Here is a 21,926-nt window from a genome sequence, read left to right as displayed (position 1 = left end):
CTAGCAGTGCCTCGCTTCTGAGTTTCCAGGTGGGAATAGGGGGCCTGGGGGTTGTTAGTGTCCATGTGGTAATCAAGGGAGAGTGGTCCAACAGCACCCTGGCCAGGTATTGCGTGTTGTTGAACAGAGCCGTCTGTTCCTCACTCACAAATAGGTGATCGATTCTGGTGTGGACTTTTATGTGGAGGCGAGTAGAAGGAATAGGCTCTGGTATTGGGGTGTTGGGTTCTCCATAGGTCTTTCAGGGCGAATTGGTGTGTGAGGGAGTTTAGTATTTTGGCGGGTGGGGAGGGGCTGGTATGCTTGTTGTCCGATCTGTCCATGCGGGGGTCTAGGGTGCAATTGTGGTCGCCTCCCCATATTATTATGGCTTCGCTATTCGGGCTCAGGTGGGTGTATAGTGAGCGAAAGAAGACGGCGGCGTCGTGATTGGGGGGGGTAGGTGCTGATCAGACAGAGGTCCCTTCCTTCTATGGTGCCTTGCATCAGGGCCATTCTGCCTTCATTGTCTGTTTTGGTGTGGGTCAGGGTGAAGGGGATGGAAGGTGCGATCCATATCAAGACTCGCCTCGCATAGGAGGAGTATGTGGAGCCTATCGGGGTTCCCCTCCAGGCTTTGACTAGCGCTGCTAGTTTAGGTGCGTTAAGGTGGGTCTCTTGCAACAGGGCGACTCCTACTTTATGGCGCTTCAGGAAGAGTGAATTCCGTGCTGTTTGACATAACTGTTTAGGCCCCTTACATTCCAGGACATTATTTTGATGTCGTCAGCCATGGTCTGAAAACGAGTGTGGTTCTGTGGGTGGGTCGCAGGGCAGCCCCGTGGTATGTTCTAGTCTCCGGGGGGTCCCGGGCAGTCCCATGACGATTCTACTGCCAGTGGTCTTGGTCTGTACCCTGTGTAACTTCAACCGGGTTCCCTGCATGGGGCTCCCTTCCCTATAAACGTAAACTTTTAACTCTACTGCTAACAAAACGCGTCTAGCGAGGTTTCCCCCGTTCTGACTTCCCTGTTTCTGCTCCATTAGGCCTAGGCCCCTTGGTGCTCTACGGGCGGGTAAACTACCCAAACAGTTCCTGGGGGCAAGAGTGGTGCAACTTCTGGTGGTGCAACTATGCAGAGTTTCGTGTCTGGATTGGCTCCTGATACATCATTATCGCCGCTTTAGTAGTGTGATACAATTTCCCTAGTGAGCGCTGCCTGGGGGCGGCCTGGGGGGGTTCTTCGTGATTTTGGTTGTTGAGGTATGCGCTCCTTCGGTTCAAGGTCGGGGACCTGCTCCCTGTCCATCCATTCACCGACCTCCACGGGGGTCTCGAATAAGTAGGCTCTGTTGTGCAGGATTTTCAGTCTGGACGGGTATAGTAGCATATAACTCAGGCCTGCGTTCTTCAGTCTGGCTTTGATGTGATTGAATTGGGCCCTACTCCTTTGGACTTGTAAGGTGTAATCTGGATAAATGGCGATCTTCGCAGAATCACGTAGTATGGTGCCGCCCTGTCTTGAGAAGGCTAAAATGATTTCTCTATCCATGTAGTTAAGCACTTTGGCTATGCTGGGTCTAGGCGGGTTTCCCGGGGGTGGGTGCTTGGCGAGGGTTCGGTGGGCTCTCTCTATGGTGAAGCCTTGTGATAGTTTCCCTGCTCCAATTTCATGTATGAGGAGGTTTTCGACATAATTCGTGGGGTCATTACCTTCGATACCCTCAGGCAGGCCAATAATTCTGATGTTACTTCTGCGGGCCCTCCCTTCCGCCTCATTGGCCCTCTCTTCCAGGTTCTTAACCTTCTGTGTTAGGGCGTCAACTTCTTTCTGGAGTTGGGTCTTTGCTTCGGTGTTGTCTCGTACCTGGGTTTCTAAAGCTTCTGTTCTGCAGGCTATGGAGCGCACGTCCTGCCTCAGTAGGTTCGGATCGATGGCTACAGCGTCAATTTTATTTTCCATGGTTTTCTGGAGCGTCATAATGGCCTCTAATAGCTGCGAGTTCGCTGGTTCGGGAGTCTCCGCGCTCGAGGTCTCCCTGATGGCAGTGTCAGCATCTGGTCTGAGCGACCCAGTGGCCGTAAAGGACTCCATTGTGGTCTGTCTGTCTGTGTTTGTTTCGGGCACTTTTGGTTGACATAGCCTTGGGTGTGAGCAGGTCCGCAGGGTCTTTTCAAAGGCTTCTTGGCGGCGGTTGAGACTGCACGCTCCTCTGCGGCGCAGCCTCCGGGGCTATCTAGGGCCAGTCAACGTCCTGTGCTTCCCTCTATGACAGGAGAGGTGAAGATTGGTGGGGGCGGTGGGGTGCTTGAAGCAGACAGGGCCTCCGTGGTGTATGCGCCTTGCAAGAGGAGCTCCTTAAGTTCAAGTTGGTGGGGAGGCCTTCAGTATCGGTGCTATCTGAGTACCCAGAGTGTGCAAGCGGTGTGCTGCGTCAGTTTTCGGGGTAGCAGAGGTCCCGCAAGCCACAGGGTCTCACTTTGCCTCCTGCGCCCCAGGTGCGGGGTGCAATCAGTTTGGTGTTGATGAACCGGGGCATTGCCGGAGATGTTGGTGTACTGGCACAACGTGGGGGCCGTGATGGTCGTTGGCCCTGCCCCACTCACTCCCACGCCTCTGTCCCCAGCCGCACCTCACGACTGGGGTCGGTGGTGATTAAGGCCTTCTGTGGCGGCCTAGCTGAGCTCTCCAAGCCTTGCGGCTCAGCGCCCAACGCCGGGCAGAGTAAGCAGGCACTAGGAGAGCTCACGGCGGGGCCGGGAGGCCAGCACCTTATGTGTATGGGCTGCGCCAGTGGTGTCCACGGGGCCCGCTCCTCACCGTGGATCCGTGGGTCACGCAGCCGGCTCTCTCGGTGCGGCTGCCCGGGGCCGAACGAAAGCCGCGGCAACTCCTATCCAGGCCAGTGGAGTGCAGTTCGCTGTCCCAGGGTGTGCGCGTCTCTTCTCCAAGGAACCCGGAGGCGACGCCGCTCTCGCGACCACAGGGGTCCCCTCCGCTCCTCCTCGCCTCTCTTCCACGGCCACGCCGTGGGGGTCTGCGGTGCGCTGGGTCGGGGTTGCAGTCTCCCCAGGGGAGCCTTGTTGTGTTGTCGAGGCGGGGTCAGGACAACTCCGGCCCCTTTCTCACCGCTTCGCGGGCAGCGCAGGCCGCTCTCTGCTTTGGCGCTTCTTGTCCGCGGCCACTGCCGTTGGTTTCTGTTCCGGCTCCACTCCCCCACGGTTCGGCCTCCGCTCGGAGGAGCTGCCTTCCCCTGATCCGGATCTCCTGGTCTCAGGTCTCCGCTTCCACCGCGACTGGAGGGGGCCTCAGGGCCAGCAGGGTCGCGCGGTCTCTGTGTGGTGGGGAGACTCCAGCAGAGAGACAGAGCCCTCCGCAGCCGCCATTTTCTGGTCACGGCGAATTCTTTCTTCACGGCGCAACGGGTTCGTGGTGGATCGGAGCGGCATCAAACTTCTGCCTCAGGTACCCCAGGCTTACGCTCCCGGTCGAGTTTGATTTTCTGTGGTTTAAGTGCCAGGAAGATTGTAGTTTGGCAGCGGATCACTGAGCGTATTATACGGAGCAGCTTAGAGCACGTCTGTCCTACATGGCAGTTGGCCGCGCCCCCCACGGATCTCGGACACTTGATGGCTTCTGGAGTGCAACACTCTGGTGCGGTGGCTTGGGTAGTCCCGCTTCGGGAGGGTCTTTTGGATCTTCCGGAGCTCTGGTCCGTTTAAGACGATGCACTTGATTCTGGTGTTTCTGACCCCTGGCACTCTATTCCAACAGCAGTGAGGAAGTACAGCTAGCAAGGAGAGGGGTTCCAGGCAAGTTCGTCTAGGGGTCGATTGGTCCCACCTACCCAAGGGGAGAAGTCGTCCTTTATGGGCTTCTCTAGTCGGCAAGAAATTTGGAGCTTCAGCACTGCAGCAGGGCTTCATCGGGCAACCCAGCGGTCCAGGAGGTACAGCAAGCTTCTCTTCCAATTTCTTCTTCTGATTCTTCATCCAGTGGTCGACTCTGCCTTCTGTCCAAAAGACCTAGCCTTTTATGCAGGTTTCTCCATTCTTTTGCAGCCTAGCTGTCACACACACAGCAGGGTGGCTGTCCTGGAAGAACGGCCAGCCAACCAATCGCCTTTGAGTGAATTCCTGTAACCAAGGAAACTAAGCACAGGGAGTTTCGGGAACCTCCCTTGCTTCCTGCCCCGTCAGACGCGCTGGAGCCAGAGGCGGGCTTCAGCAGTGAACCCAGCCAAAGAACAAGTGAACAAAGGGAAAAAACCTGCTTTGGCGCACAGAGTAAAATCCAAGAAGGACCTTGCAAGCAAGAAGTGGCAAAAAAAGACCAGGCCATTTTGACAAAAGGGGCACCTATGGTTCCAATACTGCAGCTGAGGATTCAGCCTGCGGTAAAAACGCACAATGGTATGAAAATTAAACCACTGCCACCAGCCATTAATTGTAGTGAGGGTAACATAAAAATGTTACATGAGAAAGTAGACCAGCTTTACAGTAACCCCCCCAGCACTCCACATAAAATGGTGTGTTCTGGGTCTACAAATAGAAAACGGTAAGTAAATCAATTTCACTTTACAACTCTTGCAAACAGTCGTTTATACAAGAGAAGGGATTTAAACCTTAAGAATAATCCAAAGGACTTCTCTGTGATGCTGCACTGAGGGTGCTGTGTCTCACAATACAAAAGGTGATGCCTAAGGAGTTTGTCAGACTCCAAAATCCTAGAAACAGAGATCAAATCAAAAGTACATGAGAGAGTGAGAAAAAGGTCTTGCTCGCTCCAGGGTAAAAATGTGTCCTAAAGTCCAGCAAAAGGGCTGGGGGGGGTCTCTAAGGTGGGAGGAATTAAGCACTTAAATGAAAATTCTCCCTAACAGTGTTAAGTGCATCTTTATTTACACATCGCCTCTAGAAATTTTATTTTTTGTTCTGGTAAATGCAGTGAAGTCTGTCTGGGGTCAATTACTACATAGGTTATCTTCATCTGGGCTCCAGCATACTGGATACAAAAGTAAATCTTAGTCTTTTAGTCATGTCGGCCCATGTATAGTCATCGATCGTTATCCCGAACGCTTCTTGCCATTTCCATTTGTATACCCATTATGTTGATCGTTCCACCTGGATCAATTCAACATGGCTGTTTCGGATCAGTCTCCTAGTTGCCAGGGCTCAAAATGTGTGCTTGGCATTGGCTAGTGATGATTGACTCTTGGCATGTAAGATTGTGTTTTTTCATGGAGAGTCTGCAGCCAAGAGGGAATGGATGAGGTGATGCTTTTTCGAATTCAATCCAGTCTGATGTTTCTATCTGTACTAGTTGAAGATCATGTACAAGAGTTTTGGGTAGATACTTGGTGGCATGCTTTGAAGTTGGGTTAGTTTACTCCACCCAAGTCGTTTTTTATTTTGTAGTTTTTCATGGATATTTTCAGGTGTTGATTTGAATGACTGAAGATGAGGACTTTGACATCTTTAAAAAAAATAAAAATAAAAAATGAAGACAAAGTAAACTTAACAAAGAGGCCATGGGATGGAAGAGATGTATCTGTAGCAGAGAAAGGGAAGAAAACTGGTTGGGTGTGACGGAAATGTGTATTGTGTACCAGGCATGGGGGCAATCTAGTCCCAGCTGGTACCACACTGAAGTGGACCTAAATCTTTTTGGGCACTCTATGATATTTGGTGGGGGGAGGGGGGTTTAGGGTGCAGAGGCCCTTTATAGCATATTTCGGCTCTTGCAACGTCTGAAAGCTTGGGTTATACCACTCTAATGGACCATCGCCACTGAAGCCCAGTTGCTTTCTCAAGAGATGTGCCTAATTTGATGTTAACTGAATCGCAAGGTAAACTTCTTTTGAAAGCTTGCATAACGTGGACTGATCCATTGTTTGATGTTCACACGCATGCTTTCTACAGTGAAAGGATCTTTTCGTGATTTAAAACTTAATGACTCACCGAAATGAGCCCGGGGAGGTTGTCTGCGCATGCTGTCCTCTCATATGAACGAGAACTGCTCTGGAAACACATTATTATGCAGAAGTAATACATGGGTGGGTGTAGCATTGTGGTTAGGCCTCAGTACGAAATTGGCTATAACCTGCTCTGTCCCCCAAATACCGACAGCAGCCCTGGATTTCTCTTTCATGTTAGAGGGAGGGCTGGACGGGACCCTTTACCCACGCCATGATTACTTCTGTTGGGTCACAGTGGTGGTGCTGGTGTCACCCGGCTCCTGGTCAGGAGGACCTCCAGCAGATGACCCCCTGATGACTTTCTATCCGACAAGTCGGTGCGCGCAAGGCCTGGGCCTGCTGTGCCAGTTCCGCGGAGGTGGTTGCCGGTTGTCATAGCGACACGCAGCCTGTGCCAGCCCTGCATTCCATGTGGAGCGCGGGCCGTGATAATAGGAACGCGTCTGTGGGAAGTAAAACAGCCCGTGTCTGCGCATCTCGTCTGACGGACCTCGCTGGCGCTTCTCTTCTTGTAGGGAATGGCAGCATGGGACGGCTCGACGACCTCCCACTCTCGGTAACTTTTCTAACCTACCATCGGATAACCCGGCGTGGGTGCCCGGAAGCGAATGAATGAGTCCCATGCCAATCCACGGGGATGATGCTTCTATAGGCCCCCTGCATTTCATGCGGTTACACCTTACTATGGCATGTATTCTTTGCCTCCATTAGGCGCCACCTTTTTACTCCCTGCGCCCTCGTGCCCCTCGCCCCCCACTCTCGTTTTTTAAGCACGGGTGGGGCTGCTGCCGCCTCCCGCCCAGCCACACGTTGTTATCCCACTTTGCTTTCTCCCGTTAAGCATTTCCTTGCTACTTTCCGCCTCGCTTGCTCCATTTTCTTTGATGGCCGGCCCAATTTCTTTGCTAGAGTGCGCTTTTCCGCACCCTCTTGGTTGGACTCTACTTTAGGGTGACCAGATTTCCAAAACGAAAAACCGGGGATGATCAACAACATAAGAGGGACTACCTCACCGGAGCCCACCAATTACCACCCCTCCCTCAACACGCTCCCACAACCACCACCTAATCATATTTCCAGCACTTCTCCTTTCTATAAAGTGTATATGATCTCATTTGTGCAGTTTTGTCTGTGAATCTTGGCATGTTAATTCAAAACAAGCGATTGCTCTCATTGATATTACATGGCTTGCTGTACAAATGTTTCCAAGCCAGTCTCTGTGGCACAGTCAGCAAGTGTTGTGACTTGTAACTGAAAGGTTGGGGGTTCTAGCCAATCCTCCAAATTCAAATTCTGAAAGCAGTGAAAAATAATTACAATTTTAATTACCATGCAAACCGGACGGGGTTTCTAAAATGAAAAAACCTGGGACAGAGGGTGATTTTCCCCAGACTGTCCCAGGAAAACTGGGACATCAGGTCACCCTACTCTACTTGTAGTGCTTTAAGTGGGGGCAAAAATTGAAAGGTGGCACTCATTAGGGCGCATGTCTTGCATAATGGGCGTGGTCTAAGACTTGATGGGCGTGACCTAAAGACTAACATGTGGAACATTTCTGTTTTATAAAAGATGGCAAGCATTTAAGATGTGTGCATACGTTACTATGGTTTGTGTACTTTTCCAGCCATTGAACAGAATTATGGTACATCAGAGCCGCCCACCCACCCATCAGTTTGTCATATCACCATTGCCATGTGTGAAGTGCAGAAAAGGTGACCCTTCCCCATCCATCATGTTGGCATATCACTATTTGCGTGCATGCAGTGCAGAAAGGGATCGCTCCCGTGCATGTTTATCGCCATTCACACGTGTGCAGTGCAAAGCACGATTGCTCCCCCCAATCTTGTAGGCATGATTTGGAAACATACAAAAATGTCGCCACAAATACTGCGACATGTTCATGACTGCGCTTTTGTGCAGTACTAACATACCGACCCCCACTACACTGACTAATGGAGAATGGTTTGCGGGGGTGTCCCCTGCCCCCCCTTTGTCGGTATAGTAGGGTCCAGGGCTGCCCCCACTACCATCTAATGGAAGCGGGCACAATACAGAAAAAGGACCCTGCGGCGCCAGTTGGTGGGAGAGAACTGCTGACCCAGGGACAGAGGAGAGACAGCGGCACACCGAGAAGTGTGCTGCTGAAAAGGTAAGTGGATTGGGTTGGAGGGGAGGCGGGCAGCGGAATGCTGGGCCCAGTGATCTGTGATCACTGCACCGTGCCAAAATGGGAGTCGACATTATGGGCGGCGCAGTGATCATATAGATTCCATATCACCATGCTCATGCGCGCAGTGCAGAAAAGGACCACCTTCCCCAGCCACCTAACCTTTTGGCGTATTACCATTCCCATGGGAGCGGTGCAAAAAATTACCTCCCCTCATCATTTTGCCATATTATAACCATTCTAGTGACCCCAATACAGAAAATGATCAGCATTTGGTGACCTGTGGGGAGGGGGAGATTTTCATCTTAGTAAATATCAACATGTCAAGTTAAACCGAAATATAAATGCTTATATTTTTGTGCGTGCCTTACTATGGTTTATGTACTTTTCAAGCCATCTTTTGTAAACATAGAAGTGTTACATATCTCGGTTTATAAAAGATGGCTTGAAAAATACACAGGTACACACATAGTGTTCTAATCTGCTCTGCAGCGCACAGTGCAGATCAGATCACTGAGCCCCCAGTGTGGCTGGCTGGCCCTTCAGTCAGTCACAGCTGCCTGACTTGCTCATGGCGGCTAGGCAGGCTTATCTCCCATCGCGGCTGTGGCGGGATAATGTCCCGCCATGGCTTAGTGGGAATAGTGAGGCCCTGGTTGGGCCACAGCTCAGCTTCACTTTTTGGAGACTGCCGGGTCTCGGCCCAGGCTGGCCCCAGACCACTTAAAGCACTGCCTACTTGCCTATCTCCAGCCCACCCCTAGCCAAGGTTCCTTTTTGGGCATTGCTCATTATCTGAAATGTACACCTACGCTTGTCTTTGCATGGCCTGTAGTCGATGTTGGGCGTGTGTTCCTTCTCCTGATATGTTTGATTTACGTGTGCATCTCTTGTTTGGCATGTGTCGTGCAGTCTGGGTGCCAAAGATCCCATCTAAAGTCTAACTTATGCCGCCATCGCCTGCAGGAGAGGTGTGGTGTACTCAAGCAGTGGATTTGTCCCTCCTTATCCCTCCTGTCAATTCACAGGGCTCCTCCCAGGCTCTCGGCAGTTCCCAAGGTTTGGAGTAAACTCTTTGGTACCTTCTGTGCTGGATCATCCCATGCCCTGGGATTGTGTTTTTGCATATCTTTCGAGCGCTTTCTTTAATTATAAACAGTCCAATGCATTGCAGGAAACAATTTTCACTCTTCATTTGCAATGAGTGGGAGTATCAATCGTTTTTGCCATAGTCTCCCTCGATAACTTTGACAAATGCATAACGAAAATTAAATAAGGCAATAAAGGTGTAATCATTTTTGTCTGGCAATTACTATTATTTTATCATGTTAAAAAGAAAGCCATTAACTGAAACCTGTCTGATACAATGCTAGAATCGCATTTCTTTGTGACCAGGATTGATGCTCATGTAACAGTGTGATAGTCTAATAGTGCAATATGACTAAAATGATCAGGGGGGGGGCTCCTACAACCCTTTTTGTAAATCGAAAGTATGATACGCCATGTTTGAGGTTGACAAGCTGTATTAATATGTGTAAATAAAGTGGTAAAAATACGCTCCCCTATAAGGGATCTGCTTTTAATACCACACTGTAGAGACTGCCAGGACCTGGTGTTCCCAGATGCTTTTGCTTTTAAATAAAGTTGCAGTTATAATGGGAGAAAACTCTCCACATATTTTAATGCATTTCTTTTCTATGGCACTTTCTTCATGAACCCCATTGTAGGTATGGGATGCACAGTCTCCATAGATCTGTCAAGATTGGTTGTTTACGTCTGTGTGTAATTAATGCAACTACCAGAAGGTGTTGGCTCAATGGAGAATAGTGGGAAGTATGGAAACATCACAAATTGTTGCAATTTTTGTTATACTCATGTCAACACTAAAGTTTTAGTAAATGGTGTAATATTGTGAAGGTGCAATGTAAATGATGAAAACATTAACTGGAGTCCGGCTCTCAGACATTCAGTACAAAACATATTCCAGTGCAGTCTGTCACTGGTCGCCTTATCCCTTATTTTTATAAGACACATAAGTAAAAGGTCCTTCATCTGAAGAGAACAGGGGTTGCATCTAACAAAAGCTTTGAAAACAAGCTGCCCTAGAGTTAAGGGGGCTGGCTATTAATGCGGCTAGTAGTTGGTGCTAAAGATAACCATTTTATTTTTCTCCTCACTGTAGGCTACCACACGGTGCCAACCTCTCGCATCTGAACCCGATGCCGTCTTCACATCACGCAAAACTTGGAATCTAGGAACGTCTCCTTCCCTCCTACAGGACCTATGGTGGAAGAAGGAGCGGTGTGCGTCAGCAATTCGTGAGTATTAGTGACTCGCCGCTGGATTTACAGGCTAGGATTAGATCTTTCCTACGTCGTTCACTCCCATCTACGTACTGGCTTTATCTTGCTTCAATGCTCTTTTTAGTTTTGGCCCATGCACATTTGATCATTCCTCTCCCTGAACCTTTAGGCAAGGAAAAGGACAGTCTATACTAACATCTGTTATGCAGCACCCTCATCAGACATTCCTCCTTTGTATCTTTGAAAGGAGCATGATGGAGCAACGCATACTCTACTTCTGTCCGCTCACCTAAACACAAGATGGAGTGGGAACAGCTGTCTTTATCCCTTGACCAAGACATGTAAGAATCTAGGCTCTTTTTATGTCCCCTCACCTTACGAGACAAGATGTTGCAGGACCGACTGTTTATATGCTCTTAGTTTATTTGATGGAGGGTAGTCCAAGAGCACAAAGCTGGCCCTGAGGGGCACGAGAGCTTGTTGCTCGGCACATTGAAGGTATAACGCCATTGAAGCTGTGCAGGTTAGAGGTGGATGATCAAGTATTTATAGAGATCAAGGGGTGACAAAGATGCAGGGGGATCCATACATAGGAATTGAGAGTACTAGTATATTCTGGTAAGGAGAATTAATCGTTCAGGATCTGGGATAGGTACAAATGTGAGTTAATGGAACACCAACAAAAGGGTTTTCATTTCTTTAACGTTTTTAGTGAGTGAATTGCCGATTGGATGACAAGTGTTCCATACTATGGTAGTGGCTGTGAAGGCCTCTTTCTTGGTTTTACTTTGCATGTCAGTCTGTGGATTTGAAAAGCGAGGCATCTATTCCTTCGGGTTATCTGGTTTTCCAGTGTACCCTTCTTTGAGGATGATGCAGAGACCTTTACATTGGATACAGCCTTGGAGGGGTAGCCAATCAAGGTTCATGAATATGACAGTTTTTCTGATTCTTTGTTTGCGCTGGAGACTTGGCATGGAAGACACCTTTTAGGGGAAATCAGGTCTGTAATTGGGAATGCCAATAGAGCAGGCCTACCCGGTTAGGGTAGAAGGTGGACTTGACCTTTGGAGATAAAGCTACAAGGCTGCATGACTGGTTTAATACTCAAGAATGTAGACTACCCCACCCCATGCTCCCATTACCCCCAAAAATGTTTTATATGTAACCAACTTTACCCCACCCCTAAAGAAATGCTGTGAAACGCTTAAGAACAGCTGTTTCACCATATGCAGGGAAGTGGGCGCAACAAGGGAGCAGGTTTGGTCCAGAGAGAAGTGAGGCAATTACCAAGAGCTGCACATCTTCATTACCAGCGGGTACAGCCTGCCACAGAGGTAAATGCATTATTCCCCTGCAAAAATGTCTAGGGGTGGGGAAGGGGTAAATGGTTTAAAATAAAAAAATAAATTGATGCAAAACATGTCCAAAGAATGAATGATTGCCATAGGAAAAAGGAAAGGGATCCCTATAAATAGCAATGGTCACTTTTCAGTGGTGGGTCTGGAGCTAAAAGGAAGTGCAATAAAACCTATTTCATGAAGAGGACGTGGAGGAGGGGTGATGCAAGTGAGCAGATGTCAAAAAGCCAAGAACGTGGGCGTTGTACCAATGAGTATTCCACTCATTCCGAACGCCACAATTGGAAACCGCTGAATCCCATTATGTGTAATCACACAGACTGGATGTGTTAGGAGTAATCTTCAAGCAATGTGTTTTGAGTATGGGTATAACTTCCTAGACGGAGAGGCAAGCCTTAGGATTTCCTTGGCTCTTGTAGAGTTATCAAGGCCATTAGTAAGAAGGGGTCAGGATAGACGGAAATACAAGATAACTTTCTCACTTTTAATGAAACAATTACTACACAGAGATAAGATATGCTGTTAATTATAAATAGTGTACCCTACTTGGTATGATCAAGAAAGAAACATCAAGCATGACCATCAGATACCAGGTTCTGGCCATTCACTGTATTGTATTGTTGTATTTGTATCGCGCACCTAAACGAACTGAATCGTGCCTGGGCGCAGATGTTTCATTTAATCATGTGTCTATGAGAGATCCTCTAGATCATATGAGGATTGCATAGCAAAGAAGAAGGAATAGTTCTGTCAAGGCCTAGCCGAACAAATTAGTCTTTACAGCCCTCAGGAAGACCGAGAGGCTATTGATGTCACAAATTTCTCTAGGTAATTTATTCCAGGCTCTGGGCCCAAAAACAGAGAATCTACGATCTCCCTTCACACATTTGGTGCTTGGAATACAAAGCAGATTTTGGTCTGCTGAGCGCAACTGTTGGGTAGGAATGTACCTTCTGATTTTTTTCTGATAGGTATGCTGGTCCTATATTATTCACACCCTTGTAGACCAGGCAGAGGATCTTAAACTCTATTGTCTTTTACAGGCAGCCAATGCAGGGCTTTCCTCAACGTTAGGATTGAGTCTGGCTTTTTTGCCTTGTGCACCAGTCTAACCGCTGCATTTTGGGCCAGCTGCAACCTCCGCAGTTGGTAATCTGGTATACCTGACAATAATGCATTGCCGTAGTCTAACCTCAAGTTAACCAGAGTACTGGTGACGACCGCTCTATCCTCATTCGCGATAAAGGGTAAGATATGTCTTAACATGCATAATAAGCTGCCTGCACCTTGGCACTCGCCTGAGCTCCACTTTCCATGTTATCTTCCCAAATGCAGCCTAAGTTCTTAATTTTTTGGGAGGAATTCAACTGCGTCCCCAAAAAGCAAGGGGGAGCAGTTTCTCCTTCTGTAAATGATATTCGAGGGGATTGGGTCCTCCGACGTATTCCATATCTATGACATGTAATCACCACAGCTGTGCTGATTACATGTCATAGATATGGAATACGTCGTCGGACCATCCCATCGAAAGAACGTTACCAGGTAAGAAAGTAACTTGTTCTTTTGAGGCAAAAACAGCTACTTCAGTTTTGCTGGCATTCAGCAATAACTGATTTGCGCACATCCAGCTCTGTATCTCTTGTAGACACTGTTCCACTCTCTCATAAGTTTCCTCTTGGTTCTGTATTCTCAGAAACACCTGGGTGTCATCTGCATAAGAGTGAAACTGTATCCCGTGCTTTCTTAAGATGTCCATAAGCAGTTTTACATACAAATTAAAGACCAGTGGTGAGAGGGAGGATCCCTGAGGGACTCCACAACTTTGTAGTACTGAATCCGACAGGAAATCTCCCAATCAAACATGTTGTTCTCTACTGCAAAGGAACGATCTAAACCATTGCAGTGCCTTTTCCCCCACCCCTCCCACTTCCTTCAAGCGTCTCAGTATAGTCCTGTGGTCCACCGTGTCAAACGCAGCGGACAAGTCGAGCATGACCAACAAGGACTTGCCCCCCTGATCCGCTGTTTCCAACAAATCGTCCCACACTGTTAGTAACGCCGTCTCTGTCCCAAAGCCTGGGCGAAAACCAGACTAATGGGTCTAACAGATTCTCCTGGTCAACGTGGTTCTGCAATTGTGTAGTAACCACTTTTTCCAGAATTTTTGAGGGCCATGGTAGGCCTGCGACTGGCCTATAGTTCTAGACATTTTTTGGGTCTAGGTTTGCTTTTTTTAACAACGGTGTTACCACTGACTTTTTTAGAGCTAGAGGTACTACCCCTGACATCAGTGATTTGATAACACATTTTGTGATAAAAGGGGCAATGTCTGGAGCTATTCGTCTCGCCGCTGATGATGGGATAGCAAAGAGCGTATCATTAGTAGGCTTCAAGGCAGAGAGCAAAAGGCGAATCCTATCCTCTGAGACTTCCGTAAATGTGAAGGAATTTTTGCACACTCTGCTCTCGTTGTGTGCTGTATGCTCTGAGCTCATTTCCTCAGATTTTTCCAGGTCCTCTTGAGGGACTGGTAGCTTAATAGCCCGGATATTCTCCTGTATTAGCTCTATTTTTCCACAAAATAGTGATTAAATGCATCTGCCTGAGCTTGTGAGGCTTCTGGCGCCGCTGACGCACTCCCAGGATTCGCTAGCTGGGAGATCACTGCATACAGTTCACGTGGTGTATTCATCACCGTATCAATTTTTTTAGTTCTAAAATCGGTTTTTGCTTCAAACACTGCTCTCCTATTGATTTTTCTAAGGCTGTTAACATGTTCCAAAATCAACACTGTACGGTTTTTAATCCATTCTTTTCTCGAAAGATCTCACCTGTCTCCTTTAATCAGGTCCGGTGAGAACCAGGGGTTAGTGGATTTCCTAGGCTTTTCCTTTTGGAAAGGGGCCTGTTCATTGCAAATCCTAGTCATAATTTCTGTTCCTCTATTGAAAAATTCCTCGCATGGGAGGGTATCCTCAATCTGTGCAAGTGCATGTTTCTGTATTTCCCCTGAGATTTTCAACAGATCTTTTGGTTTACGGAACTGCTTCCTCTGATTTTCCATATGTGAATCCAGAGGTTTTTTGTGAACTCTTATTTCAAATACTCTGGCATAATGGTCAGTCCAGGATATTGGGATAGTCTCTAGATATTCAAATACTCTGGCATAATGGTCAGTCCAGGATATTGGGATAGTCTCTAGATATTTAATCATATTCCCTCGATATAATAAAACATAGAGGCAGTGACCCTGGCAATGTGATGGGGATGATACCAAGATTTCCAAGGTATGTGCTTCCAGGATCGCCCTTAAATTCCTCCCATCACCCGTGTTCATATCCTCCGCCCATATATTAAAATCCCCCAATCATAATAGCTCCTCATGCTTACTCCCCAGATCTGCCAAAAATACCTCTAATTTTTCTAGAAAGGCCTGTGCTGGGCCCGGTGGTCTATACCCAAAGAGAACTTTTATAGTTTTGTTTGGGGAGCACTGAATACAGGCCTCTCCCAACTGGGAGTCTTCATCCCAAGTTAAAGGTTGCAGGTGTGATAATTTCAAAGGTGCCCTAATAACTCACTCCTCTGGGTATCCTAGGACTTAAATTGACTCAACCAGGAATTTGTTTCGTAGGTAATGGGGGCGTGGGGAGAGACGAACTAGAGCAACATTACATACTCATTGTGTTAATCCTTCCAATTTGAGTTTTTCACTGAGTTCAAATACAGAAGTACAGTTGGTCAAAGAATAGGCAGAGTTTATGAACCAGGAGAATATCAAGGAATAAAATATTTAATTGCTCATGATTCACAAATACTGCACATTTTTATGGAGGCAGATTTTTGTCTAGAAGCGTCCGCTTCTAATTTAGTTGAAGTGGATGAAAAAGAAGAAATTCATAATTTTGTTCCAGACTTTATATAACGTACTGGAGCCCATTTAAGAAACAAAACGTCATGAGAGGCAAAACCAATTGAGAAACATAAAACAAAAGCAGTGCAACAACCAATCCTGGGCCCGCTTGCAGAGCCAGCTAACTGCCCAATACCATAAAAAGGGCATGAAAACGTCAGTAAGTGGTAAAGACTGGGAGAAAGCGGATGCTTGCATCCGATCTCTGGGTAAATGGGGAGACTATCTGGAGAGAGGTAGCTCACTGTCAGTTGTGCATCAGTTGCTCTGGCAAGGGTATGCCAGTGGTCCTGGTAATACTTTGAGGTGCCAGCCACTAAACCAGGTACTAGGAGGGGAGAAGACACCCGAGGACTGGTGCTTCCGTGAGCAACCCATGAAAAAACACCTCTGGCAGGACTGTGAGGATATTGTCTCCCCCAAAGGACCCCGAATGAGGGGGGAGGGGAATACCCATGATCACATTATTGCCAAGATTGTTGTGCTGGAGAACCATAGTTTGTGGAGACAGTCTGAGAGAGCTAAAGGTAATGGAGAGACCCGAAAACCAATAACACTAGTCTGCTAAGATAAACGAGAGACTGTGAAGAGGTCTAAAGTGATTGCCAAAGACAGAACTGTGAGTGACCCCAGGGGACTTCCCAGGAAGCAATGGGTGTAAGAGAATCCTCTGAAAACTAATGGAGAGGCCTAATGGAACTCAAAGTACCAGGGGCCATTGGCAGACTCAAGAGCTTTATAGGAAAATCCGAGTCCGAGACATCCTAAGGTTACAAAGAATCCTGAAAGGTGAGACGGAACCCGCGGTTGCTTAGAGAAACGTGGGAGAAACGGACATTCATGAAATATCTTAGAATGGTGCTGAGAAAGACTCTATAGAGACTTAGGCTAGGTTCGGAGCTGGGTACCTGACATTGTGCAAGTACACATTTCTGACACCAAAAGAAATGTACGCAACCAGAGGTTGGAAAAGACAAGGTTACAAGACGAGTGAGGTGTTACAAGATTCTATATGATTTCTGAGGATTGAGGGAAGAGGCCAAATGCAGGTAAAGGAGAACCTGGAGTATCATTCACGCCTTTATTGAGCACGGACCTACATTCGGAAATCAAAGTGCTTTGCAAGTCATGGGGTAAGTAGATTTCAAGAGATCAATACAAGTGGACAGGAAGTTAACTATGGTGGGAGGAGCAGGGTGGACAAATTGCCAGCAAGGGATTTACAAGCAAACTGGGAAGAGAAGATGGCTCAGTCTCGTGTTAAGTGGCGGATTGAAGGGAGCACAGACTGAGGTGTTAAGGCAGTGGTATGCAAACGTTGGGGTCCCCCCTTGGGGGGTGGGGACTGTAGGGTTTTGAGGTGGGGGAGCGAGTCTCTGACAAAAGGGGGTATGGTGACTGATTTTTAATAGAAACTATAAGCAGATATGGCATATAGGGAAGAATTTGGAAGAGAACCCAACTGTGAGTAAACCCGAGGGAGATTTATACGTGAAAGCATCTAGGTTTGGTTGAAAAGGATAACTTGATGTACATATGTTTTTGGAGAACTCTTGTGTTGTAGCCTAGGGTTAATCACGAGCCTTTAAGGCTCACAAAGACTGCATTTGAACTTTTAGTCATCACCTTTGAACTTTGGTTGTTAGAATAGGGCATCCCTGGAGGGACAGACTTATGCCGTGTTTTTGCAGACTGCTTTTCACATGTTTGCATTTTTTGTTTTCTTCATGGCTGTTTTCATTGAATTCTTAAAACCATATATATGTGTGTGTGTGTGTGTGTGTGTGTGTATATATATATATATTGATATATATAATATTGTGTGTTTGGGGTAGATGGGGTGGCATGGTGAGGTGGGCAGGGATGGTTTAAATGGGTTAAATGGGGGTCTTGGGGGGGGGGGGGGGGGGGAGGGGGGTGGGCAGACCATCCGTTTAAAAGCAAAAAACGAACGACTGCAGCAAAAATACATGTTTAAAATGCAAACGTGTAAGAGGCTGACTACGAAAACTGGTGGAGCCATAAAAGTGTGTTAACGTGTTTATTTCAAGACTGTCACCCGGAGATGTAGGAGGCACCTGGAGAATACCATTTCAGCTTACCTCGTCCTTGCCACTAGTTTATTAAGTTTCCTTATTTCTAGATGACTTCCCTAGTACCTGCAGGCGTTTATGCAACTCAAAGGTTTGTTGTGATTCTTAAAGACATGATAAACATTCATCCAACTCCATTTATGTATGTATTTATTTTGACGTTTGTAGAGTGCACCAAGCCCGCAGGCATTGCATGAAGGTGCTGGTTGCATTAAGCACAGTTTGAGTCAGATCCGTATCGTACGGTTCATGCAGATTAGTGGAACAATTGCATGGATGGTTACATGGACGCAATGCATGCAGACTTTCATTTATGAATCTTGTGTGAACAGCCACGTTTTGAGGCATTAGCGGAATGTCCAGCATGAGGGCTCCCTTCTTAACGGTAGTGGAAAGGCTTTTCCAGACACGCAGTCCTGTCAAGAGTTACATTTTAGCGTTCAGGAAGACTTGCAAGATGGTGTAAATAGATGCGACTGAGCAGGACCACGGTTTCTTCTGAATTACATTTTTTTTTTTAAACTGTTCAGTCCTAACACATCCACACAGCAATGCGATCAATCAGAGGTGATCATCACAGAAACCGTGGCCTGCTTTCCCCGTCAAAGGCAGGAATACAGGCCGCGGGTCATGACGAAACGTGAAGGTGATGTACAGAGAGGAAGATTACTGTTAGGAGATTATAACAAGTATTGCCTAAGACAAAATAAGGCCAGCAAAGGAAAGTTGGCAAAACAGAATCCCTCCTTGTGAAACTTGTCAGGGGGGAAAAATATTATCTGCACTGCCGAGGACAAGTGAACCAGTGTGGAACATATTGTCAATGAGTGAAACAGTTGTTGATGTAACTTTCCCATTTGAGGATTAAAGTGTGGCAAGTGTGGAGCAAACCTCACCAGAAGGTACTAATAGTTGTAGGCGTTTTTGTCCTGGCAGGCGAGTAGGCCAGGAAAGAGAAACTTAGCGGTTAGTCCTGGCAGGTGAGTGAACCAAGAAGAAGTTGAAACACTGCAGTGTTGTTGGAGGTTGTGACCAAAGGAAAGAGTGCATCAGATGGTGTGTTTTGTTGATCTATTAGAATCATTTTGACGAAACCGTGTTATCTAAGAAGAAGCCTTTTTTGATTTATCAAACAACAATTCCTTTGACACTTTGAACATTGCTGAGGAGAAAGAGAAAACCTATTGGTCAATAGGACAATTGTGTTGCCAAGCAGAGAGTCTGTGGAAGGAACAAGACGCTGTGCCATAATTTGATTGGAATTTTACTATTGAAAGAACTTGCTTACTTTGGACATCAAGTTGAAAATATTGTGAATTGATCCAGGGCAGGAGGATTCAATCCGGGATACAAGGATTTATGTTAATCTTTTCTCTATGTGCACTTAAATGTTACGTTGTGGATTTTGAACAGCCAGGAAACCATTTTATACATTTCTTGTATGTAGAAGTGTGAGGGACAGATGTTTGGACATTTGGTCAGTTTTCTTTAGCTTTTGGGTTTGTTAGGTTTGGTGTTTGTCTCACCCTTACCGTTCAATAAAATGGCGAATTGTGAGAAAACGTCATCTACTTGTCCGGCTCCCATTTACGACCCCTCGCAGCAAGTAATAAAACTCCACTTAAATTTGCCAAAATAAAGTTTTTTGACTGACTTAAACTTTATGGTGTAGTCTCTTGGCAGGATGAGCCTTATCTGCAGTAAGCAGGCTTCAAAGTGTTTATTAGCTTGGAATGGGAATGTATCTGTCCTCACATTCTGTATGCTGGAGTTGGGGGAGGTCCTTGTGAGTTGAAAGGATTCCTATATGTCAGACTTCAGGGCTGGTGCCATTTTAAAGTGGTTTCAGTCACAATTGCAGATTATCCCCTCATTTTAACAAAAGTTGCAGGTTATTTTCTGGTACTTTAACTGTTCATCTCAGGCCTGGTCCGTTTTGGTTTTAGGGGACTTGAAAATATTACACATTTTGCTTGCATGTGTGTTTTTCTCAACCGGATGTGCGCAGGCGGTAGCCCACTGCCCACAGGTTGTTTTAGCACTTCTATTCAATGGGTATATTCCTACAACATCCAATGTCCTCAACATTAACAGCCACTTCAGATGGTTTGATACAAATTGTGGGGGGGAGACTAGAGGGAGTGGAAATAATGGTAATAGCCACATCTCACCCCGGATTACTTTTGAAGGGTCTGTTGTTGTGGCCCTCAAAGAACAGGACCTTCAGGTTTGCCCGACTGAATTGGCGCTGTGCTCCACAACCTTAGGCAGATCTGGATTTCCTCTCTGTGGGCAATCCTGAAACCTGTTCTATATTATGTGCCAGAAAACCCCTGAAACCACTGGTATGTGTAGAAGCTGGTTCCTATGTGAGCCTTGAAATTGCTGAGGCTACTTGCCGTCAGCGTGTGAGCTTTTTCTTTTGCCAGCTCCTCATCCGTGGACTTATGAGAAAGTCTAACCCCATCGAAGGGCAATACCCTGACCACCACCTGGTAAACGTTTGGTGCTCTTTAGACACACGTCTTATCTATTCCCAAACAACACATGCCCCTTGCAACTGATTTCATATGTCAGGCGGCTGCCTCCAACATGTCACATGCCACTATTTTTGCAACCTTCAGGCCCTGTTAAGAACTGTGCTTTTCTTTCACCTGGCAAACCCTACGCAAACTCCTCCATTTCGCACCATGGTTTATTTTTGTAGGATGCCTGAATCACATCTGTATTGGCTCTACCTAGATGCAATGCACTCTTATGGTGCACCTTTCTTCCAATTGCGTCCAAGGCTTTTTCTGTGCCATATGGCGTCAAGATGTTTCCAGATGAAGCCTTTTGCCACTGCAACCGAGAACCCAGTTGTGTGAGCCGGCAGGTTCGTGGAGAGGTAAAGTGACTCAGTAGTGTCCTGTCTGTAACAAGAGTCCACCTTTTGTTGACTTGTGTCAATTTATGCTGATTTTCCCATATCTTTCTCGCCTCTGCCATGATGTCCTGATGCAGTGGGATCCTGGATCGCTTGTTGCTTTTGGAGAGTACCTCAGACAGAACTCCCTCAGACAAGTACTTGGGATAATGGAAGCTGCAGCGATTCCACAATGTCACACATCCTGTCCTGAAACCTCCTGACAGAAGAGCAGACCTCGCCCTGCTAGTCTGTCATCCATGTCTAGATCCTGGGCAGATGTGGCACTCTTGTGCCACCTTGTCTTGTCCCCAGAGTGCGCTGCAATGGCTGATGAAACAAAGGACTGAGCCTCTGTAATTTGTGTGGACGATGCCGGAGCAGTGGTGGTTTTTAAAATAACATCTGTCTGGTCCTGCATGGAATGGTTTGAACCTAGTCATAAAGGACTCCTCAACTTTTCACAGAGGGTCTTCTGTCCTACCCTAGTGGAGCATAATCAATGCAGTGGTAGGACGACCTGTGCCCTATGGCCCTCAACCAGTGGGTATGCATGAGCTGTTGGCCAAAACTGTGTGCTGAGGTATTGTTCACTGGCTGGGGTGATCCACAGTAGTCTGGTTTCGAAGCTGCAAACTCCCCAGTCATTGGTTCTGTTTGGTGTTGGTGATGATGCCCATTACCCTGTTGTCAGTGTCCTCATCTTCTACCGGGGGTTTCCCCAAGGGCAGAAACATGCCTCCTCCGAGGCTCCCACGTTGTGGTCAGCACATATAAAGATCTGGGCCTAATGACTGCGATGGTGTTTTGCATCACGAGTCACAGTCGGTAGTGATGGGACAGTGCAGAGCAATCCCCTTTTGCTCGCTGACAATGATCTACAAGTCTCGTTTTGTGCACGGGCGAGGAAAGTTTGTACTTTGTGGCTTTTGTGCACGCTGTACTGTTCCAGGGCACTTAGTATGCACGGGACAGAAGAGGCTCAGTCCGCAGGGGATACAGCCTTACCATGCTTATGTGCCTCCAAACTCACCTGGTGCTCACTGTAAGGAGATTGCTCCTTAGGATGTCTGACCTGGTGTCTGACCCTACTGGCAGGTGCTTCTTCACAGGGTCCCTTACATACATGCCCTTCCTGAATAGGGACATACTTCTGGGCATGGACACAGGGTTCCAGTGGCTTGCCTGCACTACTTGTCTCCTCTCTCTCCCGGCCCAGTAGCATG

The 21,926-nt window shown here is 47.2% G+C and overlaps 1 protein-coding gene across 4 annotated transcripts in view; it reads left to right on the top strand.

Annotated features, from left to right (window-relative positions):
- Nucleotides 1–21,926, top strand: part of KIFC3 (kinesin family member C3) — a 632,740-nt gene that overhangs the window by 287,186 nt on the left and 323,628 nt on the right. For 2 of the 4 annotated variants that reach the window (XM_069654306.1, XM_069654318.1), the window contains exons 1-2: nucleotides 6,386–6,514; nucleotides 10,308–10,443. In XM_069654306.1, coding sequence (XP_069510407.1) covers nucleotides 6,485–6,514; nucleotides 10,308–10,443 — 166 coding nt within the window. In that variant the 5' untranslated portion in view covers nucleotides 6,386–6,484. Of the gene's footprint in view, nucleotides 1–6,384; nucleotides 6,515–10,307; nucleotides 10,444–21,926 lie in introns of those variants that run through there. The other 2 variants (XM_069654315.1, XM_069654325.1) reach the window with 2 other exon arrangements.

Source organism: Ambystoma mexicanum, chromosome 1p (genome assembly GCF_040938575.1).
Source record: "Ambystoma mexicanum isolate Mex_15411 chromosome 1p, UKY_AmexF1_1, whole genome shotgun sequence".
Lineage (NCBI taxonomy): Eukaryota > Metazoa > Chordata > Amphibia > Caudata > Ambystomatidae > Ambystoma > Ambystoma mexicanum.
This window is presented reverse-complemented; position numbering and strand designations above follow the sequence as displayed.